Below are 23,723 nucleotides of genomic sequence, written 5' to 3' on the forward strand. Positions count from 1 at the left end.
CAGCTAAGTAAGAAGTGGGCCTACATATTTCTGTCTGTGTTGCTTTCTGTCTCTCTGTCTGCCAATATCACTGATTAGAGATTTGTGTGTCCTTATTAGCCCAGATATTAGCATACAGTATGCCCAGTTGGTGATTGCCCTGGATTGTCTGCCCTCATAATTGCCACATCCCAACTCTACTGCAAAAGTAATTATATCCAGTTTATGCATTGCTTATCTACATTACTGGATGATAATCAGGTCTCTTATAAGTATACATGGGAACCCTATGCATGGCTAATGCCACCCAAGCACAGCTTCTTATCCGCTGCCCCTCATTTTCTTACCAACTTATCAGATCAACAATAAAAAGAACTTAATAAAGGACAAATATTAAAATAATCTGGAGGGCCTGTGCATTTTTTATGAAAAGGCTTGTTTACCATGGGGTGAACAGACAAGAAGCGAACTATAAAAATCATGTAAAAGTGAAAAAAAAACTGGGATTTCTAGACTGTTGACTTGTTAATAAATATGCCACTAAGCCTATAACCCTCCCTCAATAGCATTTTATACCCTGCAAATCAAGGCCTGGCTCAATATCTGTGGTAAAATTGCATATCCAGTCATATAGAACATTGAAATTCCACCAAGAAAGCACATCTAAGTTAAATCAAATATGTAGAAATATATGTAGGCTCAAGAGGTCACGTACAGTATGTTTCATTACTTAAAATACAGTGTAAATACTACAAATAATGCATTCCTTTGTTAATACCTTTGCCTCTTGTATACTTTTTCCCCCAGTTAAATCACAATACATAAGAATTCTGGCTGGTGGGGAACAACTTGCTCACCTCATAAAGATGCTAAATTCTGATAGTTCCTCGAAATAGAGAATATAGATTAATGCCCCAAGCTGTGTTTTTCAGTCTAAGCGAGCGCTTCAGTATATAAAGCCCCAACCCTTGCATATTAACATATTCTGTATTGTTTGCTTGTCTTGTTTTGCCCCTTTTTGATGCTTCGGCAGAGGAGGTATCTGCACGAATAGTCCAAGTAGTAACTGCTGATGCTGTAGCGGTCCTGAGAGGTGAACAGGAGAAGGAAGCCCAGCTCAGAGGCCCGCCAGGAGATCTTCCTTTAGGTAACACAGGGAGTAGTTGGGGTTGTGCGGGTGTGACTGTGCTGTGCTATAGAATCTTTGTACCCTACTTCGATGTCATCTCCTTAGACATATTGACAGTGGCTTTGTTTATACAACTGGACCTTTTCTGTTTTAAAAAGTAGTTTTTCAATTTAGTGCATATTAGACAATTGGAATGTAACTGAATGGTTACATGCATGGGTTTATATATGCAGCAGAAAGGAAGCCAGATCTGTTGTAGTTCAAGTGGAGGAGTCTGCAGACTGCTACTACAAGTCTGCATTTTTTATTTAATATCATTGCTTGCAGACCCCTATATGTTTAAGAGTTAAATGCTAAGTAGCATTAATTCTCAATAAAGAATGCTCTTCATTCTTTATTTATGGTGTACTGAATATAAATGTACTTAAGTTGCCATCCTATACCTTTAATCGGTTATGCTTATTAAACATGTGGTGTGCAGAGTTACATTAAAACCATGCTGTACCTTAAATGGTATTCATTGTATTTAATTAGCATCAGTAATTAAGTTGAACAGTTGACAACACTGTCAGTACATTTTACTGACAACACTGACTTAATATTTGCCTAAAGAAATTGGAAACACTGACACCTTGTGACATTGTTGAAGAATGCACACGCTCACTAAATAAATATTGGGTCCTACAAGAAGAGGAATGTGCTGATACTGTGAACTTGTAACTGCTTAGCAAACGTTATAATATAAATGAGTTAGAATAGGTAGTCTGCATTGTCCACTACTTCATCTGTAGATAGAAATAACATGAGTGTGCTCATTTGTATAAATAAGTGTTGGTTGTTTTTGTTGCCATAAGTCAAGAATAAGTATTGCCAGCGGTGGCTATTCATTTCATGTATTCTCCTTCTTTGCATTCTGGTTTTCTGACTATGATACAGAGACACTTCAGTTTTATAAGTAACATTTAATTGTGTGTTAATATGACAAGGGGACACCTTAATTGACCCTTCTGAGCTTTGCAGTATATAAATAAGTATATATAAGTATATATATAAATACAAGTTTATACTGTATAAAGATACCAAAGAAGATATAAAGAAAGCCTTTAAAGAAACCCCAATATAACAATGCATTCAGGAAAACACCTACATTCAGTTATTAATAGATTATATAATAAAATATACAAAAAGGGGGGCAGGCGGGATGTTTCTACCTGCTCAGAAGATAAGGAAGTGAATGCTTCTTTCCCTGCCATCACATTCTCACATCCCATTCTCTCTCTGCCCCCTGGCCCAGCTTTCTCCTGCCTTAACTGTTCTCTTCTCACCTAATTACAACTACATCTGATTCTGCTAATCTCTAAACTCTTGCTGCTGGTCATTCGGATCCCTTGTCATGCAGCCCCTGTGCTTATAGCTCCAGGGCTTTCCTTGACTAACAGTTGGTCAACTTTAAAGTGTCAAGTGGTAATGTCATTGGTTAAAGAGGAGGAACTGCTCTTTCTTTACTTGTCAGTTTAGGCAAGCAATTTCAGATAATTATGTTTTTAAATTTAGCATCTAAATCTGAAGTTTGCATACTAACATTTTTCATAATGGCAAAAAAGTCAAGTAAATTATCTGTTCTGGATTTGTTAACTGGAATTCTCACTTGTGTGTGTGAAAGAATATGCCCTATATTTATCATGCAGTTGATAGAACATAAATATATATATATATATTTTTTTTTTTTACAAATTATAAGAAAAAAGAAGCTCTGTGGTATACAATGGGGAGAATTTTGTTTTGAAATTAATTTGGATAGTATTTCATATTTTTGGCTTGATTTAAGTGAAGATACTCTATATGGTGAGAAGATTGTGAATAAAGAAATGGCAATGGAAAAGCAGATAATGTTTGACTTAATCAAAGTAAAGTGACTTCACTTGTTGAGCCTAATGTACACTGTTAGCAAATACTCAATGGTAAAAGATTTGATGTTTTAAATCAGTGCTTATATTAAACATTGCTCATATGAGATACTTATGGGGCAGTTGGTATGTAAGTTTCAGTTACTTATAAGATGGTAATTGGATTTGTCGTTGAATCCCCTGTAATAACAATATAGTGTTGTCTTAATATGTCTTACTCCTTTATTGCCTTGTTTTACAACTAGTGATGAGCAAATCTGTCCTGTTTTACTTTAAAATATGTGAAACTGCTGAAAAATTTGCAAAATGGCGAAAAATTTGTGAAAGTCATTGGGTGACAATTTTTTTTAAGCGCAACCATTGTATCTTATGCACGACAATTTATTCTTACATGCATTATTTTTTTTCTCACTCCAAATGCATTAAAGTCAATGGACATTTTTTCTCAAGCCTACAGTGTGACTTTTTGGGCAACAAATTTTTCTTATGTGCGACAATTTTTTCATACATGCACTACTTTTTTTTCACTCCACATACATAAAAGTCAATGGCCATTTTTCTTGCCAAATCTTTTGTAGTGCAAATTTTTGACACCAATGGCAAAATGCAGAGCTTTGCCACAAATCCGTGCCTGCCTAAAAATTACGTTATCGCTATTTATAACCAGAGTATGGGATTTTTTATTATTTTGTAATAATAATTAGTCTTATGTAGTTTTGCTTTTATTCTACAGACATATGTGTTTACCACAACAATGTAATGATTTCAAACATTATATCCTGGAAAATAAATGTTGACGTTAAAGTAGAAATTTCATTAAAATAACAGGACTGTACTGGGATTCCGTTATGGTATCTTTTAAATATCTTCAACAAAATTGTCTTTCTAACAATTTGCTTTGGAAACTTTTCAGCCTTCCGTAGGAAATATTGGATTTTCACCCAATATGAGGTGGACAGGGTGTCAATAGTCTTCATAGTTGGGAAAAAAACTTTGAAATAGAAATGTGTTGAATGAAGTTGAAAAAAAAGTAATGACCTTCTCCTTTTATATTATGACATTGGTTATACTGAAGGGGAGAAAGAATGTAAAAACAAAACTGTGATCCAACAGTGATGGAGTTTTGGATGAATTTTTGTAGAGAGTATATGCCTGTTTGATTTGCACACTTGACTTGACTCCTCCAATGGCATTGTAAGCATTAAATAATTCAGGTGCACTTTCTTTGTTTTACAAAATGCAGAGATGCTTTAATAATGCAGAATGAATTGTTTACTCTCTCCAATTCATCTTCAAGTCTGTTCGACCATGAAATGTTTTCTAAATGGGATAACTGATATACAGTATATGGCTCCTGTTGGTTTTTATTAAAACATTATAATTCTTCTATGTTTTATTTACTTATATTTCTGTAGCCTTAGATCAAAATGGCTTTGCATACTGACCAGATAGATAGGCAGATAGATAGATTATCAACAACTCTGCCTACCAGGCTATTAAAGAACTACAAAATACTGTAAATGAGAACTGTTTGCTATATTTTTGGTATATAATATACTGTGAGGACTATATGAAACTTGTGGCACAAAAGAGTATAACATTTGTGGATGAAGACTTAGTGGGCTGTTTCAGTTGTCTGTCTTTGAGAAACAGGTCATCCTCTGCAAGGTTTAAGGGCCCCAAAAATATATTTCTGTGGGGCCCTGGAACCTGCTTGGGGAAATTATTGATTTTGATTTCCCTCATGTCTTTTTTTTGTTTCTGCCTTTAGCTGTTGAAGATACAACCAACCTCCCTCCTTCTCCTCCACCATCTCCAGCTTCGGAACAGATGGGTACAGTGGAGGAAGGTAAGAACTTACTGTTAGGCCTCTTGTTGCTATATATACATGTAGTAGAAGAACTGTAATAAGGAAACCTTCAGAGCTGATGTGGATGTTCAAATTGCAGTTAAGGTTTGGGTTCCAACAGTTGCTGCTCATCATGCCCAAGCTACATGTTACTTTACCAAGCTATATGATTGTTAGCTTGAAGGCATAATATATCTACACTGACTCTATCTCTCGTTAAAACAGATTTCCCACTCTAGTTGAGATTTACCTATGGCTTTTAAAACAACCTATGAGAATGTGCTGTTACTTCTAATATACACATTTAAAAACCACATCAATCTTTATTTGTTAGGAGGCAACCGTTGCTGTTGCGCTGGTGCAGGGTGGCAGAGGGAAATCTTGGAATATCACAAGTACTAAATATCAGGAAACTGTATTTTTTTAGGCTCAAATAATCATTTAAAAAATAGTGTCTTACTGAAATTGTTACTAAAAGGTAAAAACAAGGAAAGAAGGATACGCTGCATCTCCTACAACACACAGAGATTAGTGAAAATTTTTTAGCTTCTGCTAGTGCATAAAACCTTGATGATGCAGGAAAAACAGAGAAGGGAAACCCGTTCAACACTTTACCATATATCTATTTCTTCTTACAACCTTCACTTTGTCCATAAATTAGGCTTGTTGCTTATATGATGGAGGGAATTGAAGAAGTAAAACCTGAGAAAATGGGAAACACTGCATTTACCTGCAACTTTCAAAATATTTTAAGGAAAGAAGGTGAAGGACCAGTAACACACAAAATCAACTATTTTCACTTTATGGGTTACTGGTTCTTTGGTGTGCAATTTTTAAGCTGTGTTCCAAACACAATTCCAGCTAAGTACATAATGGCATGTTACCTATTTTATCTTTATTAGATCTAGCCTTTAGTTAACTTCAGTAAGGAGAAACACTAGCAGGGAAAAAGAATATGTCAGTGTCCTTATTGCATTCTATGTTCCTAGTTCTTTGCTGTGTCTGTTCCCATTCATACTTTTATGTCTGCATCTTCTGCAAAGAGAATATATCAATTGAATTCATATTGAGAAGAGAAAATTCATCCAAAATATGTTCTAGTAAACTGTTTTGAATTAGCATTCTTTTTTTATGTTTTGAGAAATATCCACCTAAAGAACCCAATACGAGAACAAATTAGGTCCATAAAGAGGGAGAAGAATGTGTTTTTAATGTTAAATCCATTTACTTCAGAATGACTATGCTGTAAATAGTAAAACAACCTTTTAATGTAAAAAATACTTCAACCCCTAAAAGGTGACCCTATCAGAGTAATGCAGTAAAAATACTTTATATTGCTCTATAAAAGATATCCCTATTAGAATGTTAGAATGTTTTAGATCTGGAAACTTTTCAATATATTGAAGGCTTTGAAGGCTTTCTTCATCTGTTTAATTGTTCTAAATAGTCATTATTTGTAATTGATCTTCATTTTCTTTTTCAATTAATATTTTATTGTTCTGTGACTCTCTACTGTAAGTTGAAATTTGTTATTAGAGAAACCCATGCCTCTATCCTAATTCCCCAATGTATCCTAATTACCCTAGCAACAAGTTTTAGAGTAATTTAGAGTGGAATATAAATAAGGCAATCCACAATACCATATAACAAGTATGAAAATTTAGTCTTAAGAATACATTTTTTTTGGTGTGGGTTTTAAGAAGCTGTCAGTGACTCCCTCTTGACAAACTACCAAAAATGTAATTCAGCAAATAGGGAGAAACAGGGTTGGACTGGGCCGCTGGGGCACTGGGAAAAAATCCGGTGGGGCCCGGCAGTCCAGACCCAATGCTTTCGCTGCTCCCCCAATTGCCGTTGTCCCTTCCCTGACGTATTGAAAGTAAAATTCTCAGGGGAGGTTGTCGGGCAGGTGGCGGGGGCCCCTGCGAGGGTTTAGCTGGCATGACAGGGGTCCCTTTGGGGAATGTAGGGGACATGGCAGGGCACTTTGGGGGGTGCTGAGCCCCTGGGGATGTAGCCCTGGTGAGCCCTGCACCCTCCAGTCTGACCCTGGGGAGAAATATCAAGGCAAATAATAAAATTTAGTACCAGTTGATAAAATAAGTCCAATCTCTAATGTACTTAAAGATAAAATCTGACTTGCAACTCACACACACTGCATATAATTTATTTAAGTAAGCAAAAGGGTAGGACGTATTCATATGTCAGATGTCTAAAATATGCTTTGTCATCCATATTTTATATGGTTTCCTATGAATAACTATGGACCCACTGAAAAACAGCACTGTCATATAGCCAATAAGAATTATATCTTTTATAACTCTATATGAGACCAGTAGGCCAGAGACAATATGAGTATAGGAACAATTTTGAATTAATATTCTGCCTAATGCCTTTCACAAACAATTGCACATTTAATCATAGGCATTATTTCTTACAGTTATTTGCTAAGCACATTTTAGCAGTAACCTTTCCTAGGAAGGGATCACTTTTGATCCAGTTTTTTGTGTGCTAAACCTCGTGTTACTAGAGTTACAGTAGAATCTGGGACTTACCTCATTTCACTTGTCCTGTTGAAATCACCGTGCATAACATTCCTGTGGGTGTCTTGTCTGTTCTCTTCATGTCACCTTGTTTTTTAACCCCAAAGAAGAGAGAGTTAAGGGACCTATTCATGAGGAGGAAGAAGAGACAAATCAGGGCGCAGAAGGCAGTGAGACCTCAGTCTTGGGACTCAGAGAGAACCAAGCAGATTCAGGCTGTGATGTCAAAAAACAACATGAAGACAGTGTTGTAGATGAAACATCTGATGACAAAAGCATATCAAAAAGCACTACAGAATCAACAACTGTGGTATTGCCTTCCTTACCAGAGGAAGGTGTGTTCTGCATGCAATAATGGCACAGACCTGCTTCTGTTCAGTGTTGCCATAAGGCTGTTCCATTCTTACTTGTTGTCATTATGATTGGCTTTGTCGTTCTGCTGAGCTGAATGCAATCCTTTAATTGTCACAGCGCAACAATAACATGGTTGTTAACACTGCTGTAGCTGGATATGAAAGTTACTTTGCCATGATACAATTATGCTTTGCTGCTAAGCCAATGCTTCATGTGAGCCTTCCTTTGCCATGTGAGATGTGTTTGCCAGTCACATTGCTGATAACCGTATTCTCTATTTATTTTCATTCATTTATTTTTAATGCTGAAATTGTTTTTAACTCTTTTCCAATAGAAGCGCAATCTATTTTATTTTATTTCTGTTGTCCTGTGAGTTTATTTTTTGCTCCAGTACTTTCTGATTTTTTTTTTAACTAGCAATATACTATTTACTTCCTCTGGCATGTTCTTTCGCCAAACCATTGCAGTCTGCAGCTGCCCATTATCAAGCTATATGTTTGCATTTTTTTCTTGCCTATATAATTGTTTTTTTCCTCTTTGTACTGTATGTGTGATGTGGATAATGAATGTTAATATTGCCATTTCAAATTTTGTTCCAGTAAAAACTAAAATTTGGACGTAAAAATAAAATAATGCAACATACACTTTCTAGTATAAAAATATCTACTAATTCAGTTAGAAAATTCCCCGTAGAATTCAGTTGAGTTTCCATGAGATAAACAATTTTTTCTCACTAAACTGGATCAGACCCAAAACGTTAATTTGTCAAACGGTGTTATTGAAGACACTTACATTGCCAGTAAAATACAAAAGATCAGGCAATGGTTGAAAGACCATAAAAGTTCTGCCAAATGTTATGTTCATTTTGTTACTGTAACTAGACATAGCAACTGTATGGTCACCTGTTCTTGTCAGTTCAATGTATATCCTGCCAGTCCGTCTACTATAGGTACCTTTAGTTGCTTGCCTAGTCTCCTTTCTCCTAGACTTGTCATACAATCCAGGTCAGTTCTACAAATGCACAGAACCTGCAAATCAAAGCTCATTGCACAGGTGATTGAATAAGGGCTAACTAAGGGAATGGACAAGGGAATGGACCAGACAAGTTGCACACTGGCTGAGAGCTGGGGGAGGCTGGAGTATCATGTTTTTGGCAGCATATGGATTGTTGCACCTAAACTGGTACAGCAGACATATATATATATATTATTAATAATGGACATAACATTTATTGGGGTATTGGATGCCCTTTATTAGCGCACAGTTTTTTTGGGTAAGCATATATTTGAGGAGGCATATTCTAGAGTGCATTTATACCTGACTGCCTTATGGCAGCTTTTTATATCTTAAACATTTAACATAGCTATAATGCTGCCAGGTATTTTGCACTGGACATCCCTATTTCCAGTGCCGTTTCAGTCATATATGGATCATTACACTTAACTTAATTTGTTCTATTTTTCCTGTTATATTGATAGTCATTCATTTTGACTTCTGAAGCATACATTGAAATGTGTAAGATAAAGTCATAGCATAAAATGTCATAGTTTGTTAAACTGAAATGCACTGTAACCTGTTTAATGAGAACAAAAAGTACTTTGACCTACCAATGCATAGTTGAGTTTGTGTTTTTCAGGTGGGCAAAGCAATTTATATTAAAAAGTACAACATATCACTTTTCTATTACTTGCCTTGTTATAATCTCGACTCTACAAAAATATATAGAGAATAATGTACCCCCTATTGTAAATATAAGGATATTACAAGTCACCAAGGAGTTAGATGGCCAAGTGCTTTTATACAAGTCTTGGAACTCCAAGGTGAACTCTAATACCCTCATTTTTAATAACAGGGGGTACATTATTTATTATAATACACAAGTTTTAGTGAATCTTGTGACAGAAATGAAATCACTAAGCGATGATTGTAACTAATGATATCACTAAACACAATTTATAAGGATATCATTTACAGGATATTCATATCTCTTGTGAATTATATAATAATATATACATGGTTTAAAAAAACATCTTTCATTAACCAGGGATTCGGTGTATTCTTTTGCAGCTTTTTGTACTGATTTGCAAACATGCTGCTTTTTAATTTGTGCTTCTTTTTCATTAATTTACAATGCAGAGTTTCTAAGCATGCTGTCAGTATTTTTTTCTGATTAAATTCTGTGACAAAAAAACAAATTGCTTTAGATCTGCTTACAGCCTCGAAGATGGGAGCACAAGAAACATCAGAATCTACTCCTTTCTGTGTTGAAGCCATACATACTGCTGAAGATGCATCACCAACTAAAACTAGGAAAGATATAAAGCAAAACACTCTGGATCTGCATGCACCTGAGATTGAAGATAAGAGACTGCCTTCACTACCTTTAGAGGAAATTACAAGTGGGCAGATAGGATTTGAACCCCACCACGTTCATACTTTCTCTATTGAGCCATGTACCCCAACATCACCTAATGTCCCCAAACATAACTTGTATGAAATACCAGATGACAGCTCAACACTGGAGTGGAGTACAGCGCAAGATACAAGCAAAGATTCATTTATGAGAGGCAAAGAGGACTTTTCAGCTGTTGCAAAAAATATAGAAGCTGACATTCCAGTATCTACTGTAGCTTCAAAAAGTGAAATCCCTTCTATGCCACTAGATAAAGATGAGGGTCAGTATATTGAAGATGAGTTTTCCTTACATTCGTCGTTGCCTGTTACAGATTCAGTTTTGAAAGATAATTCAAACATAGCTAAGACAGAGGTGTCTAGTATTACCTCAACCAAGGACAGTACCATGGATATATACAAAAGTGTAAATGTTCTTTCAGATGAGCAAGAAGTGATTTCTGAAAAGACTAGTTCGGAAGAAATACCTTCAGCATTGGTTTCAAGTGATCTAAGCAGTAAAGCTTGTCATCCAGAAGCGAAAGATGATGAAGATGTTAAGTCAGATGTTCTTAAATCCCATCCAACAGATGCCATAGCAGTTCCACCAAAACAGGATAAAACAGATACTTCCACATCTAGTGACAATGCAGAGCAAAACAAAGATACATTAACTAAAGAATCTGACAAAACATCATTGGGCAGTGGAATGGAGGGTACAATAAGCCCAAAGGAATCTGCCAAAGTAGATGAGGAGCTTGTTACAGATAGTTTTAATGTGACTTATGATTCAGCAAGTAAAAGTTGTGAAGTCCCATCAGAAGCTCCTGGTATGAAAGGTGAAATGTCTGAGCTCCCTCTTGAAAAGTTAATGTCTCAACTGAAAGATGAAAAGGACAGTGAAGAACAAAAATCTCCTGTAGCTGAGGATAAATCAGGAATGTCCACATATTTTGAAACATCTGCTTTAAAGGAGGAAATCGAAAGAGATATTCAGCAAAGCAGTGATTATTATGAACTTACTGATGTCAAAGAACCAGAATATGAGGCTTGCTCTATCCCTCACATAGCTAAAGATGAGGAAGATGAAGAGAACGATGACTTAGAGCAAGCGATTGAAGAGAAGGTCAGTACTCCTGCTCATGAAGTAGGCTACAGCACCCTCACTTCTGTAAAGCTACAAGCAAGCATTTTACCAGGGGATCGGTTGTTCACTATAGATCCAAATATCTATGCAGATAAATCAGAGTTCCTAAGTAAAAACAAGGATGATCTAACACTCAGTCGCAGTTTAGGACTTGGAGGAAGATCAGCCATTGAACAAAGAAGCATGTCCATAAATCTGCCTATGTCCTGCCTTGATTCCATAGCACTGGGATTTAGCTATGCTCGTGCGCATGATCTTTCTCCCCTAGCTACAGATATTTTGTCTAACACAAGTGGGAGCATGGATGAGGGGGATGAACCTGAGTTACCTGCCACAACACCAGCTCTAGAAAAAACTATTTCTTTCCCAGAAGAGCAAGAGCAGGAGCAGGAAGAAGAGGAGGAGGAGGAAAACAATGATGCAGAGAAATCCACAGAAAAGGAAACATTTGAGTTAGAACCACTATGTGAGTCAGATTATCAGGCTAAAGAATATTACAAAAATGGTACCATCATGGCACCTGACTTGCCTGAAATGCTAGATTTAACTGGATCACGATCCAGGCTAGATTCAGCTAATGCAGATTCTGAGGCAACAAGAAGAAAATCTGGACCTTCTGAAATTGTTATTGATGAAAGTTTTGTACTTCAGTCAACTGAAATTGCGGGAAGTAGCCTTTTGGTAAAGACAGATAGTCAGCAAGAAGAATTGGGCTACTGTGTTTTCAATAAGTACACTGTTCCATTGCCTTCCCCTGTACAAGACAGTGAGAGTCTTGGTGGAGGGATGTCTACCCTTTATGAAGGCCTTGCTGTAGATCCTTTCATTATTGAGGTTAAACTGGCAGCTGCTGAAAAGTTTGTAATAGAGGGACAAGATATATCCAGTGAAGAAGTTTGTTGGGAGTCAGAGTTGGAGAAGAAAGTCAGTGAGATTAAGCTTGACACACTTGTAGAAAAAAGCGAGGAGCAAAGTGATGTAAAAGAGGTATCTGAAAACACAGATAACCTTTTAAAAGAAAATGTAGGGAGTCCAGAAGAAGAATTTTCCATAGCACAGTTTGACAAAAAATCAGTAGAAGAATCAGGAGAACAGTTTCCACAAGAAACTGAAGAAAGCAAAGTCTCCCTTGCAGATATAGCTGGGACAGAAACAGAGGAACCATCTGAAAAAGCAAAGGTTTCTGCTGAAGAGTCACAAAGTATTCTTGAGACTTCAGAACTAATTGAAGATATGTCACATCTCAAGAATGAGATTCAAGAAAAAATTGGCATAGCAGAGCAAGATAATGCAATAGAACTTGATTCTAGTTTGGTCAAAGATGTCAAAGAAACAGCTGATGATGAAGAGTTTGCAGTTTCTAAAGATGGGACAAAGCTTCTTGAAAGTGACTTGAAAGAGAAGGGTGCAAAGCCTGACTTGGTGCATCAAGAAGCAATGGATAAGGAAGAATCCTATGAATCTAGTGGTGAACATGAGCAGTCTCAGGAACCAGCAGGGGACGTGTCTAAGGATACATCTCTTGTAAGTACAGATGTGCAGAAGAAAGACAAAGAAGATACAGCACCAGAACCCCAAGGGGAACTTACCCAAACAGTCATTTATTCTAAGGATGATCTTAAACAAGAGGAGGCAGATGAAATGCAAATTATTCAAGATGAGCAAGTGGTAGAGGTCAGTGTTGAGAAGGAAATACCAAAGGAACATGAGACACAAAAGCAATTAGATGAGGAATATGATGAAGAGAAAGAGGAGACTGATGAAACAGAAGAAGGAGACATTGAGACAACATCAGATGCTCCAGAACAAGAAATAGAAGCAAAGATACCTGATGAAGAACCAGCTGTAGGTTTCACAGATGATGTAGCAGGAGTAATTGAGTCTGTAGTCACAGTTGATGAGGACTTCATTCAAGTAGTACAGACTGCTGTAGATGATAGTGAAATTATGGCTCATAGTGTGCATTTTGCAACTTCAGCACCTGTAGAGAGTGAAGAAAAACTTGAACTGGATGAAGACATTGAAGAAGTAAAGGACGAACCAAGAGAAGGCTCACCTTGTGCACCAGCCTCACCACAGAAAGAGGACACACAGTTTACAGACTACAAGACAGAGACACAGGATGATTATAGAGATGAAACAACCATTGACGATTCAGTGTTAGACACAGACAGCATCTGGGTGGATACACAAGGTAGGCATTATTTTGTTTATTCTGTTTTTTCTTATTTCTTGCTGTTATAAAATTACCATATTTATAATTTATAAGTACATTTTAACACTGTTTGGAAAGGAAAGATGGAGAGACTGCTTTACAAAATTAAATTAAATTACCATGCTGCAACAATCATTGTGCCATTTGGCTGGTGACTAAATGCAGCTTTGTAAAAGGCATATATAAAATATCTGTAATACATTTTTTCCATCTGGGTACTTTATATAACTGCTTTATGTGAAATATGTTACTGGACTGTACAGTAGGACTGTGAGACATCCCATTAGAACAGGCCCCCTTCTTTACATCATAGGTGTAGCATTAGCTAAGATGTATAATTCTATTGGTTATATCTCCAAGTAACTTAACTCATCATGGTACCTGCAAGTACTTGCTTTCTGCTGGTTACATTTTTCATTCTCCTACAACATGGATTTTTTAAAAGTGTATGCATTGTCCATTGTCAGTCAGAACGTGACAAGTTATATTTTAAATCCTAAAATGCCATATCTTACTGATCTACTGAAGATCTTACTGAAAATCTTATGAAGCCTTAGTGCAGAAGCCAAACAGATAGCACTGGTTCTAAAAGGGCAACATATCACTCAAGTGCAATGATGTTAGTTGTCTGTAGGCTTATGTAGTAACAATGCATTAAACTGCAAACACTTACAAAATAAAATGTGTTATTAGCTACTATAGACTACAGCATGCTACTACATAATCCTGTAATGCTTTCCTTTTGTGCACTTACCTACACATGGCACATTCCTTTTAATAGAGATTGATGGAATATGGATGTATTAATAGTTAAGAAGACATTCTTCTTTATTATTTACAAACCCCCACTAATCCTTCCTCAAGAATCCATGGTAGCATTGTAATCCTTTAGTAGACTGGGGTTATGTTTACATACAGTATCTACTCCAGTCAATAAAGTCATCAGACCACTCCCAGCGCAATGTGACTGATGGAACATGTTTCTCCTTGGCAGTCTCAGGAGTTTTAAATTCCACTGGGCTGAGGGTGACTTTGTGAGTCTTGTTAAAGGAGAAGGAAAGGCTAATAAAGAGTTAATCTCAAGCTGCAGGCATACCTTCAGTTCTCTCAATAGTGCCCTTAAGTCTCCCTATATTTTGCCTGTTCAGATGATCAGAAGCCTCATAGGAAAAAAAAACACTGAGCTCTGTAAATAAAATTCCCATAATGCCTCGCTCCTGCACCGAGACCCAGACCGGTGTACACGCTCAGTTTGTAACACTATGAGGGAGCTTCCTGCTGATTGGCTCAGATCCACATTCCTAAATTACCAGCAAGAAAAAATGCTGCTTACATTGGCATTTTTCACAGGTGAGGATGAAGTTTGTATAGCAACTCTTTACATGCTGTAGTGGAGGCAGAACTCCTGTGGGGCAAGATAGATTGCAGACAATAAAACATGGCTTTGCTCCTGTTTTTACAATTTGCCCAAGATAGTAATAGAGCTCTATAGTCTTTAATGTAGTGCTATAATTTACTGTATCCTGTGTTCATAGATTACCTTTTTCTAATCTATGATATACTGTAGCCTTTGGCTGTTTTGCATGTTCAGTTACATTTAATCACTTTCCTTGTTATCAGGCTGTGAATAATCTATTTAATGAGGAAACTGATGAGTAAAGATAGAGACAATATGCTTGCACATATTTTTTTCCATTGAGCTTTTAAAATTAATTAGACAGCAGCATAAATAATGTGGTATGGCACCCCATTAATTGTAGTGGTATGGTAGGGAGAACAATGTAAAAAAATTATTTTTATAGGAATGATTCTAAGCTGAAATTCATTTCTTATAAAAAACATTTGGCAGAAAAGCTCACTAAACTCGTTATAGAGGGGACTGTAAAATAGTTGCTGTATTGCAAACCACTTGAGGCCTTGCCTGTTATACAACGGTACAATGCTGTTATTTATCATATTCAGTTAAGGAACTATGAAGTGGAGAGAAGCAACTGTTTAAATTGGTTTTGTACACCCACTGATTTATCTTAGATTAAAATATGCACAACAAACAATAAATGGAAGGTACATTTATCAGTCTAGAAGGTAAGGGTGTTATATCATTAGAGTACAGTAAAGGTTGTGTGTTTGTTATTGCAGTATTTGCAATAAACTGCTAATTCACCCCAGTGACAAATATTCCAATAAGGGCCAGAAGCAATTTTTCACAGCAAATGCCCTGTACAACCCTGTGTACATAGAAAAGCTCAAGGAAAAACAGATTTGGGTTTGTTAGGCATATTAACCTATCTTTAAAAAATTGCAGCATGAAACAATATAGTTATGCAAAGTAATACTTGTTATGTTTCTAAATTCAGCAAATTAAAGTGATGCACACTAAATTCTTCACATTTTTAAAGCAGTCATACTGTACATTGAGTTTTAGGATATTAAACAGAAATTGCAAATGTTCACGTATTTCAGTGTGCATTTGATACATGCTTAGTAGTGTGTGGAGTCAACTGCTATAGAAATTTTATAGTTTAGGGGAGAGTTTTAGGGTCACAAATAGAGCAAAGTTGCCGCTGTTGTGCAGAATCTCTTAGCATATGGCAAACTTTATGCTTAGGTGAGCTTTCCCTTGCCTTAATGTCCCAATGTACTGGGAGTGAAGGGGGGGGGGGGGGGTCTAGCTAAATATATTGCAAGAACAGAGTGGACATGGCAGGCTAAGGCAAAACAGTCAGTCTGGACATGGTAGTCTCTGGCATTCAGTCTCTGGCAGGAACATGACTAGGAAGCAAGGTCAAAGAGGAAAAATTTGGGAAGCAAGGGGAAAAACTTGAATCAGATTACAAATTGGAACAAGGCATCTGAGTGGCTGGTAATGAAACAAGACACTTGGCAGAACTGGAACAGGAATAACTCTTGAAGGACTAAGACAGATCGAACAGAGAGCATTATATATGTTTGTAATGTATGCAAAAAAAAGCTTTTACATCCTGTGCAACAGTTGTTCCTGGCTGTCAGTTTAAGGATATATAAATCCATGCACTGGCATAATTAGATATTACTGGGTCCCACGGCAAATTCAAATTAAGGATCCAAAACATGAGTGAGCTGACCTGTTCTGCCAAGATATATTGAAATTGCTCAAAAGTTAGGGCCTTAGTGTGCCCTCTACACTCCTGGGCTCCTTGCAATCACAGGTTCTGCATTCTCTGTAGTTACTCCGCTGCATCTGTGAAGAATTTAGTGTGCTCCCATAAAAGTCTAACTTGACCTTTTCATAAATTTGGTTAATTATATGTTGTTCAGTGGTCGACATGTTTTTTAATGTCATAAAGTACATCATCTAAAATATATTCCCTGTTATATTCACCTTTGGGAGGGGTAGGAAATGTCACCTACATTAGGGGGCACATTTACTAATCCACGAACGTCCGAAAAGTGTCGAATGCGTTTTTTTCGTAATGATCGGTATTTTGCGACTTCTTCGCGAGTTCGAGCGCTCAATATGAAAAAGTCGCGACAATTCGCGAAAGTCGTAATGGCTATGAAAAAGTTGCGACAATTCACGAAAGTCATAATGGCTATGAAAAAGTCGCGACAAATCACGAAAGTCATAATGGCTATGAAAAAGTTGCGACAATCACGAAAGTCATAATGGCTATGAAAAAGTCGCGACAATTTACGAAAAAGTTGTAACGGCGACGAAAAAAATCTCAAAAAATATGAAAAAGTCGCAAAATGTTCGTTTTCCAATCCGAATTTTTTTTCTCATTCGGATTCGGATTCGTGGATTAGTAAATCAGCCCCTTAGCCCCGTAGTCTTTTTTCTTCATGCAATTTTTAGTAGAAATGTACAGCATAGCAGGAAAACAGTAAAACAAATGGTACTCAGCGCTATTACTGGTCTGTAAATAGTCTGTATGCTTGCAGCTTCCTCTCAATAAACCCCCTGTGAGCAGGTCTCAAAAATATCTGTAAGCATAGAAATAAGAAAAAATATCAAATTATAGTCCAGTATGTTTTTAAAACCACATAAAATCCATAAGTGCACTTAAATACAATGTGAGTGACTTGTAATGTGCAAAATAAGTGTCCTCCACCTCCTCAGTTTGGTGAGACAGAAAACTCACCAGACTACACAATGTAGCATGCCAAATGGCACTTATGGATTTTATGTGGTTTTAAAAACGTACTGCACTATATTTTGATATTTCTATGCACTTCCACTATTTGCTTTACGGATAGCAAGAAAACAGAACTGCAGAATTTTAATTCTATCTCTGTGGTGAAATAAACATGTTAACAAAACTAAGGGGCAGATTTATCAAATTGTGAGTTTAGAGCTTAATAAATAAAAACTCACCAACGTTCTATTTATTCCTATGGAATTTTTAGAGCACATTTATCAGTGGGTGAAAGTTAGAACTCACCATTTCATAACTATGCTTCTAAAAAATCCCATAGGAATAAATAAAACATAGATGAGTTTTTATTCACCTAAAACTCACATTTTGATAAATCTTCCCCTTTAAGAGTTAACTAATGTGTGCTTTTATCTGGAATATAGAACTGGCACCCATACAAAGATTTAGAAATCGCTTCAACACTTCCTTAACAGGGACACTGACAGTATGTAGGTTCTTGCATATACATTAGAACAGCTAGAGTGATGATTTAAACAACTGGCAACAGTTTAGTTATTTCACAACAATGAACAACTGTCAGCTTGTTGAGTAGATGACAATGTCATAATTTGTAGTTTGGTAAGAAGAGAGGATGTATATGATTAGGCAGCAGCAACAAAATAATTACTGCTTTTTATGTATTTTAGCATTTAAACAAAGATGCAGAATTAGCAGAAACATGAAATGTAAACTGGTGGCCTGAGAATTTTAAAGACATTCTTACAGCTAGGGATCCATAGCTTTAAAGCGATTGGAAATCCTTAGCTCTTTAGGGAAATAAGTAACTAAATATCACAAGGATATCATTAAGTTGAACATAATATTATTTTTTTTATATAGCCAGTTTTCAAAGTACCGTAATTAAACCCTTTGCATTTTCTGTTGTCTTCTTGAAGACCCTTTAGGTCATGAATCTTAAAATAAAATTAATAATACGTGAACTTGCTTGACTTTTTGGAAGGACGTAACCGTTTTTGTGATTATTTTATACGGTGTTATACTCATGGGGTTTGTAGGGTGGCTCTGGTGAGAATCTGTTCTGCTCTCCTAATTGTCTCTGACTGTGCAGATGATGACAGGAGCATTATGACTGAAGCAATAGAAGCCATCCCTAAGGAGGACAAGGCAGAAAGGGAGTTGCAGAGGACGTACATCGACAAACATAGAAAGGAAAAACCTTTAAAATCTGGGCGTGCTCGAATTTCTACTCCTGAGAGGAAAATGGCTAAAAGGGAACCAAGTGCAACCTGCAGAGATGAAGTGAGAAGGAAAAAAGGTCCATCACTTATTGATCATATCTATCAATAAATATTGGTTTAACTAGCAAACAATGGCTAATTGTTCTGTTCCTGCGAATATTGTATATAAAAATATATGTCCATAATATATCAAAATGTTTTTCCCCCTGACCATGTCCTCTTTTTCTCTCCCTGTTTGTTTTCTTCTTTTCCCTGGCTGTAGCAGTACTTAAGAAAGCTGAAACCACTAAAAAAGCAGATGTTCAGCCCCACTCCCCTTCAAGGAAAATAATTTTAAAACCCGCTGTCAGACAGTCTAGACCCACTCATCAGTCCTGCGTGCGGAGGAAGCCGGCAGGTGACTGCTCCGTTCATGATTATTTTTGCAAATGTGGCTGGCAAACATGTTTTGGTTGGTTCTCATGTTGCGTTGCTTCCAAACCTCATCTCTGCAGATTTATTCCTCTTTTTTCTCATTTTTTTTTTATTGGAAATTTTTTTCAGGCTTCCAAAAAATAACTATCCCATGTCAGAGCCTTGCAACATTATTTTCATCTTATCTCTTTTTATTTTCCTGTGCTATTTATTTGTTTGTTTATTTATGGATTCTTGTTCATTTCTTTGCAGACATCATGATCACATTCGCTTGCGAGAGCCATAAGATTGCATTGGTTGTATCTTGGCATAGTGACTTAGTGCTTTCTTAGAAGTTTGTATATCCATGTCTCTGTTCTGGTGGAAACATCATGATCGATTGCAGCCATGGTACACATTTCCATTGAATTGCTTCTGTCTCATGCATTTTTATAAACATTCAATTTCAATCTACATTTGGTCATTGAAGGGGGTCAGTAATGTTTCCTCTGTTGTACTTTTGAGCAACTACATTTCTTAATTCTTTTATTCTCACTTCAGTTTCAGGTGACAGTCCTGTTCAGTGCTAGGCACTTCTGTATTTAAATAGATCTCTTTAGAAATGATATGCTTGGTTTTATCTAAAATTATTGGTAGTGTTGTATTGTTGATCATTGTGATCCGCCAAGAGTAATTAGCGCTAGGTGCTATTTTGATCTTGAAATGGAGGGGCAAATACCATAGTCCTGCCTTAAGGGTAACTTAATAAGCACCTTGCAACATAGGAAGTTTAATTTTGATGACCCTTTCCAAAGAAAAGCTAAAACCTTTCACACTATAACTTCTGTTTTTACTTGCACGGAATGCTTATATGTTGTAAAGTCAGCAGGATAGCAAAGATACCTTATTTATCTATGCAAGACATCAACATTCCCACTAAATCTATTTATATACTAACTTAGTTTGTGTTCCCAGCCATGACTCAGTATGTGTCCTGCTAAGGAATTGGTTACTATACTGGGTAGCTACTATCCCTCGAGGTGCAGCAAGCAGTAAATGAAGGCACATTAGCCAAACCTGTAGACCATTTGAAATTACATTTATGATGTATGCTTATTTGCTGTCTTGGATGCTTCTGATATATATATCATATAACCATGTAATGAGCGTCATTATGCATCATGACTCTATAAGGTGAAACATGGGCATCACAGTTATAAAAAACTAAAGGTGTCATTTGGCACCAAGTCTAGGCAATTGCACCAATAATGCCTTTACCATCTGCATGGAGCCAACAAATGCCAAACCCAGGCAGGTCTATACAAGCATTTGATTGCCCATTACTGTTAAGACTTAGAATAAATAAACCTTTGGTGGTGTGGGTCCATGACATGACAAGTAGAGATAGCTGATATACAATGTATTTATGTGGAGGCAAGGGTAATATACTATGCTGATATTATGGTATAGAAAACTATATTTTACTGAGAAATGCAAATTTGCCCAGGTGTAGTAACCCATAAGAAATAAAGTAACATTTACATTTTGAATATGGAAAGCCAACATGTCATTGGTTTTGTTGGAATATTATATCTGGACAAACTTTGTCAGTATTCTGCAGTTAACCTGTAATTGGTACCCAAATGAGTGGATATGAATGTTCACGCATGTCTTGGAAATATTCATATTTCTGTATTATTTGGATAAATGGCCATGCAGTAGTACTGGACGTCACAACAGAGCTATGGCAGTTCCTTTACTTATTTGATCAGAGACATCTTTTCTCTCTCTTTTCTTAAAATAGATCAATTTTTATTAATTGTAAATTGCAACCTTCACTTACTGTAAATACAATCTAGACAGTGTCGGACTGGCCCACCAGGACACCAGGAAAACTCCCAGTGGGCCCAGGTATAAGTGGGCCCTTCTGCTCCTTACCATTTGGCTTGTTTCATGGTCATTCCCTATTTGTGAATGGGAAGAAAGAGGAGAAATAGATGCTAGCATGTAAATAAAAGAAACTAAGAGAATAAAGAGGTTGGGTGAGGAAAGGAGGAAAAATAGTTTGGAAAGCTGGCCTAGGGTCTAAGGTTGTCTGTGGGCCCCTGGGTTCCCAGTCCGACACTGAAGCTAGAAGATAGTGTGTTGGATAAAGTGTGTTTGGTGCTTCACTTTTATTATTTTTATACTGTAGAATAGTGATGGTCAATCTGCAACTCCCAGTATACTTCTTATAATACCTGGTGAGCCAAATGGGGGTATGTCAGAACATACGTATGCCTGCTACTAAATTGGAATAGAGTTATAACAGAGGGCATATAATAGCATTACATTTAGAATAATGCTCATATTGTGTGCATTTGCTTTGATTGTAAGTGTAGAAATAGATCCAGTTATCATATATATTGTTTAAATAATGGAATGGGTCTTCTCACATACAGTTTGCAATCTGCTTTATAAATCAAATTTTTTTCCGATATAATGAAACAGAATTAGAACCCTTTGCCTACACAAAACATTGCAGGTGTTTTGGAGTGCATCGCTAGTCTGTATGAGAAATATTCTGCTAATTTTCATATATGGAGTAGAGTTCATTCCACGTTAAAGATTGCAGGACTTGTATGAACAATGTAATTTAGAAACAGAGCAGAAAACAGCAGTACTTCAGTCTACTCAGGACTATAAAGCCATTTGGCATGTTTGTACCAGGTCATATTAATAAAATATATACATATGTACACAACAAATAATTTGAAATAGTGTTTAATTGAAACCAAGATAAAATAGTGTGATACAATAGGATAATTGTATATGCACACTAAAAGCAATGTCTGGTAACACATAACTGGCCATCTGTTTTGATGATAACACATACAGTGATTAATCACGTTGTCCAGTAATTGTCTGAAATGGAATCCAAAGGTCGGTGGTGTCTGATTTGTGCAGTGATTATGGAATCCTTATGTGTACATTTTGTGTTGCTTTTCCTGTTCTTTAACCCTTAATGAGTGACTTACATTGCGTATTAGTGACCAGAGCAATTTGGAGTGAAATTACATGTCAAGGTGCAAAAATGATCACTTATCAATTGGTCGCCAAGGGGCAAAAAAAAAAAAAAGAATTTAATTAGGAAAACAAGTTAGGCAAAAGAAGAACCTAAGTGACCAAGATCAGGTAATGTTTAGTAATACAAGAATGAAGTCTGGAAGAAACAAAACCTTATTAGAAGTCCTAACACATAACACGCCCAAATCTGTTATTGTTGGTCAGTGCGGTGTAAATAGGAGGAAAGGTCTGTCTATTTCTTACAGGAGCAGTGCATGGCTCTTAGTCACTGGATATACCCATTCAGTTTTTCCTTTCTTTTTTTTCCTGGATGCGTACCTATAGGGGGAGAATCACAACAGACCCCCAGTGCCCACCGACAACCTAGAGACCGAGTTATGGTGAGTATCAGCTAAGTAAAGAGCTGTGTGTTTACTTTAGGGGCACATTTATCAAACTTTAATTAACTCAGTTAATTCTCCAGGGGGTTGGTACTTATACAGGTAAAGTTCACCTTTATCCGGAATGCATGCACCCTGGAGTTTTCTGGATAAGGATCACTATACTTAAATGGGGGAATGTAATTTTGTAAATGGAAAAAAATGCGCACAAATAAGAATAAAAAGTTGCATTTTGCAATGTAATATTGTTCATTAGACTGTTATTGAATTGCAAATTTTAATTGCGAATCGTGAACTTTTAAGGCATGCTTGAAGGTGGCGTAATCTTTTGGAGCAAATTTAACAACTTTTATTGCATACACTGTGCACTGTTGCAAACAATAACATTTGCAAACTTTCTTCCACTGTCGGAAGTGGTCGCCAGGCAAAGGCAAATCTGTTCGCACAGAGGTAGTGATGAGCAAAATTTTTCGCCATTCATGGATTTGCTGTGAATTTACGCGTTTCGCCATTGGCGGATTTTTTCGAGAAAAAAAACCTGCAAAAATTGTGCAGAAAAAATTAGCTATGTGACAAAAAAAAGTTGCAGGGGTCAAAAAATAATTACACGCATAAATTTTTTTTTTTGCCTAATCAACTACTTTATATGGACCAATGATAGTAAGTTGTAAATTGTATCTATGTAAGTAAATACAAAATGTTGCAACTTGGTGCTAAAAGGAATTCAACATGTGTAAAGTAAACTTTTTTGTTTTCTGAAAAAAATTTTTGTTTACTTTGGCCCAGATTGGCAACCTGTAGATTCTGTCAAATGCAAGAGAGGGTACTGTAAGATGCCATAGACAGTCACTATTTATTGGGCCTCTTTGGTGCTGTTTGGGCCTCTGTCTACGAAAAATGACAAGGCCTATTGTAAATTCAAGTATGGACCTGAACACGTGTTTAATGGGGCAAACAAAAATAAAAAATGCCCCAATACTGCAAAAAGAAAAATGA

General features: G+C 36.6%; 1 protein-coding gene across 17 annotated transcripts in view; it reads left to right on the forward strand.

The window, feature by feature from the left end:
* map2 (microtubule associated protein 2) overlaps positions 1–23,723 on the forward strand; it is a 149,459-nt gene that overhangs the window by 110,711 nt on the left and 15,025 nt on the right. For 5 of the 17 annotated variants that reach the window (XM_031892777.1, XM_031892778.1, XM_031892776.1 and 2 more), the window contains 7 exons: positions 1,013–1,126; positions 4,787–4,864; positions 7,515–7,742; positions 9,966–13,493; positions 18,759–18,965; positions 19,151–19,285; positions 22,672–22,727. In XM_031892777.1, coding sequence (XP_031748637.1) covers positions 1,013–1,126; positions 4,787–4,864; positions 7,515–7,742; positions 9,966–13,493; positions 18,759–18,965; positions 19,151–19,285; positions 22,672–22,727 — 4,346 coding nt within the window. Of the gene's footprint in view, positions 1–1,012; positions 1,127–4,786; positions 4,865–7,514; positions 7,743–9,965; positions 13,494–18,758; positions 18,966–19,150; positions 19,286–19,554; positions 19,693–22,671; positions 22,728–23,723 lie in introns of those variants that run through there. The other 12 variants (XM_031892782.1, XM_012971032.3, XM_031892781.1 and 9 more) reach the window with 7 other exon arrangements.

The sequence above is a fragment of the Xenopus tropicalis genome, chromosome 9, assembly GCF_000004195.4.
Source record: "Xenopus tropicalis strain Nigerian chromosome 9, UCB_Xtro_10.0, whole genome shotgun sequence".
In the NCBI taxonomy this organism is placed as follows: Eukaryota; Metazoa; Chordata; class Amphibia; order Anura; family Pipidae; genus Xenopus; species Xenopus tropicalis.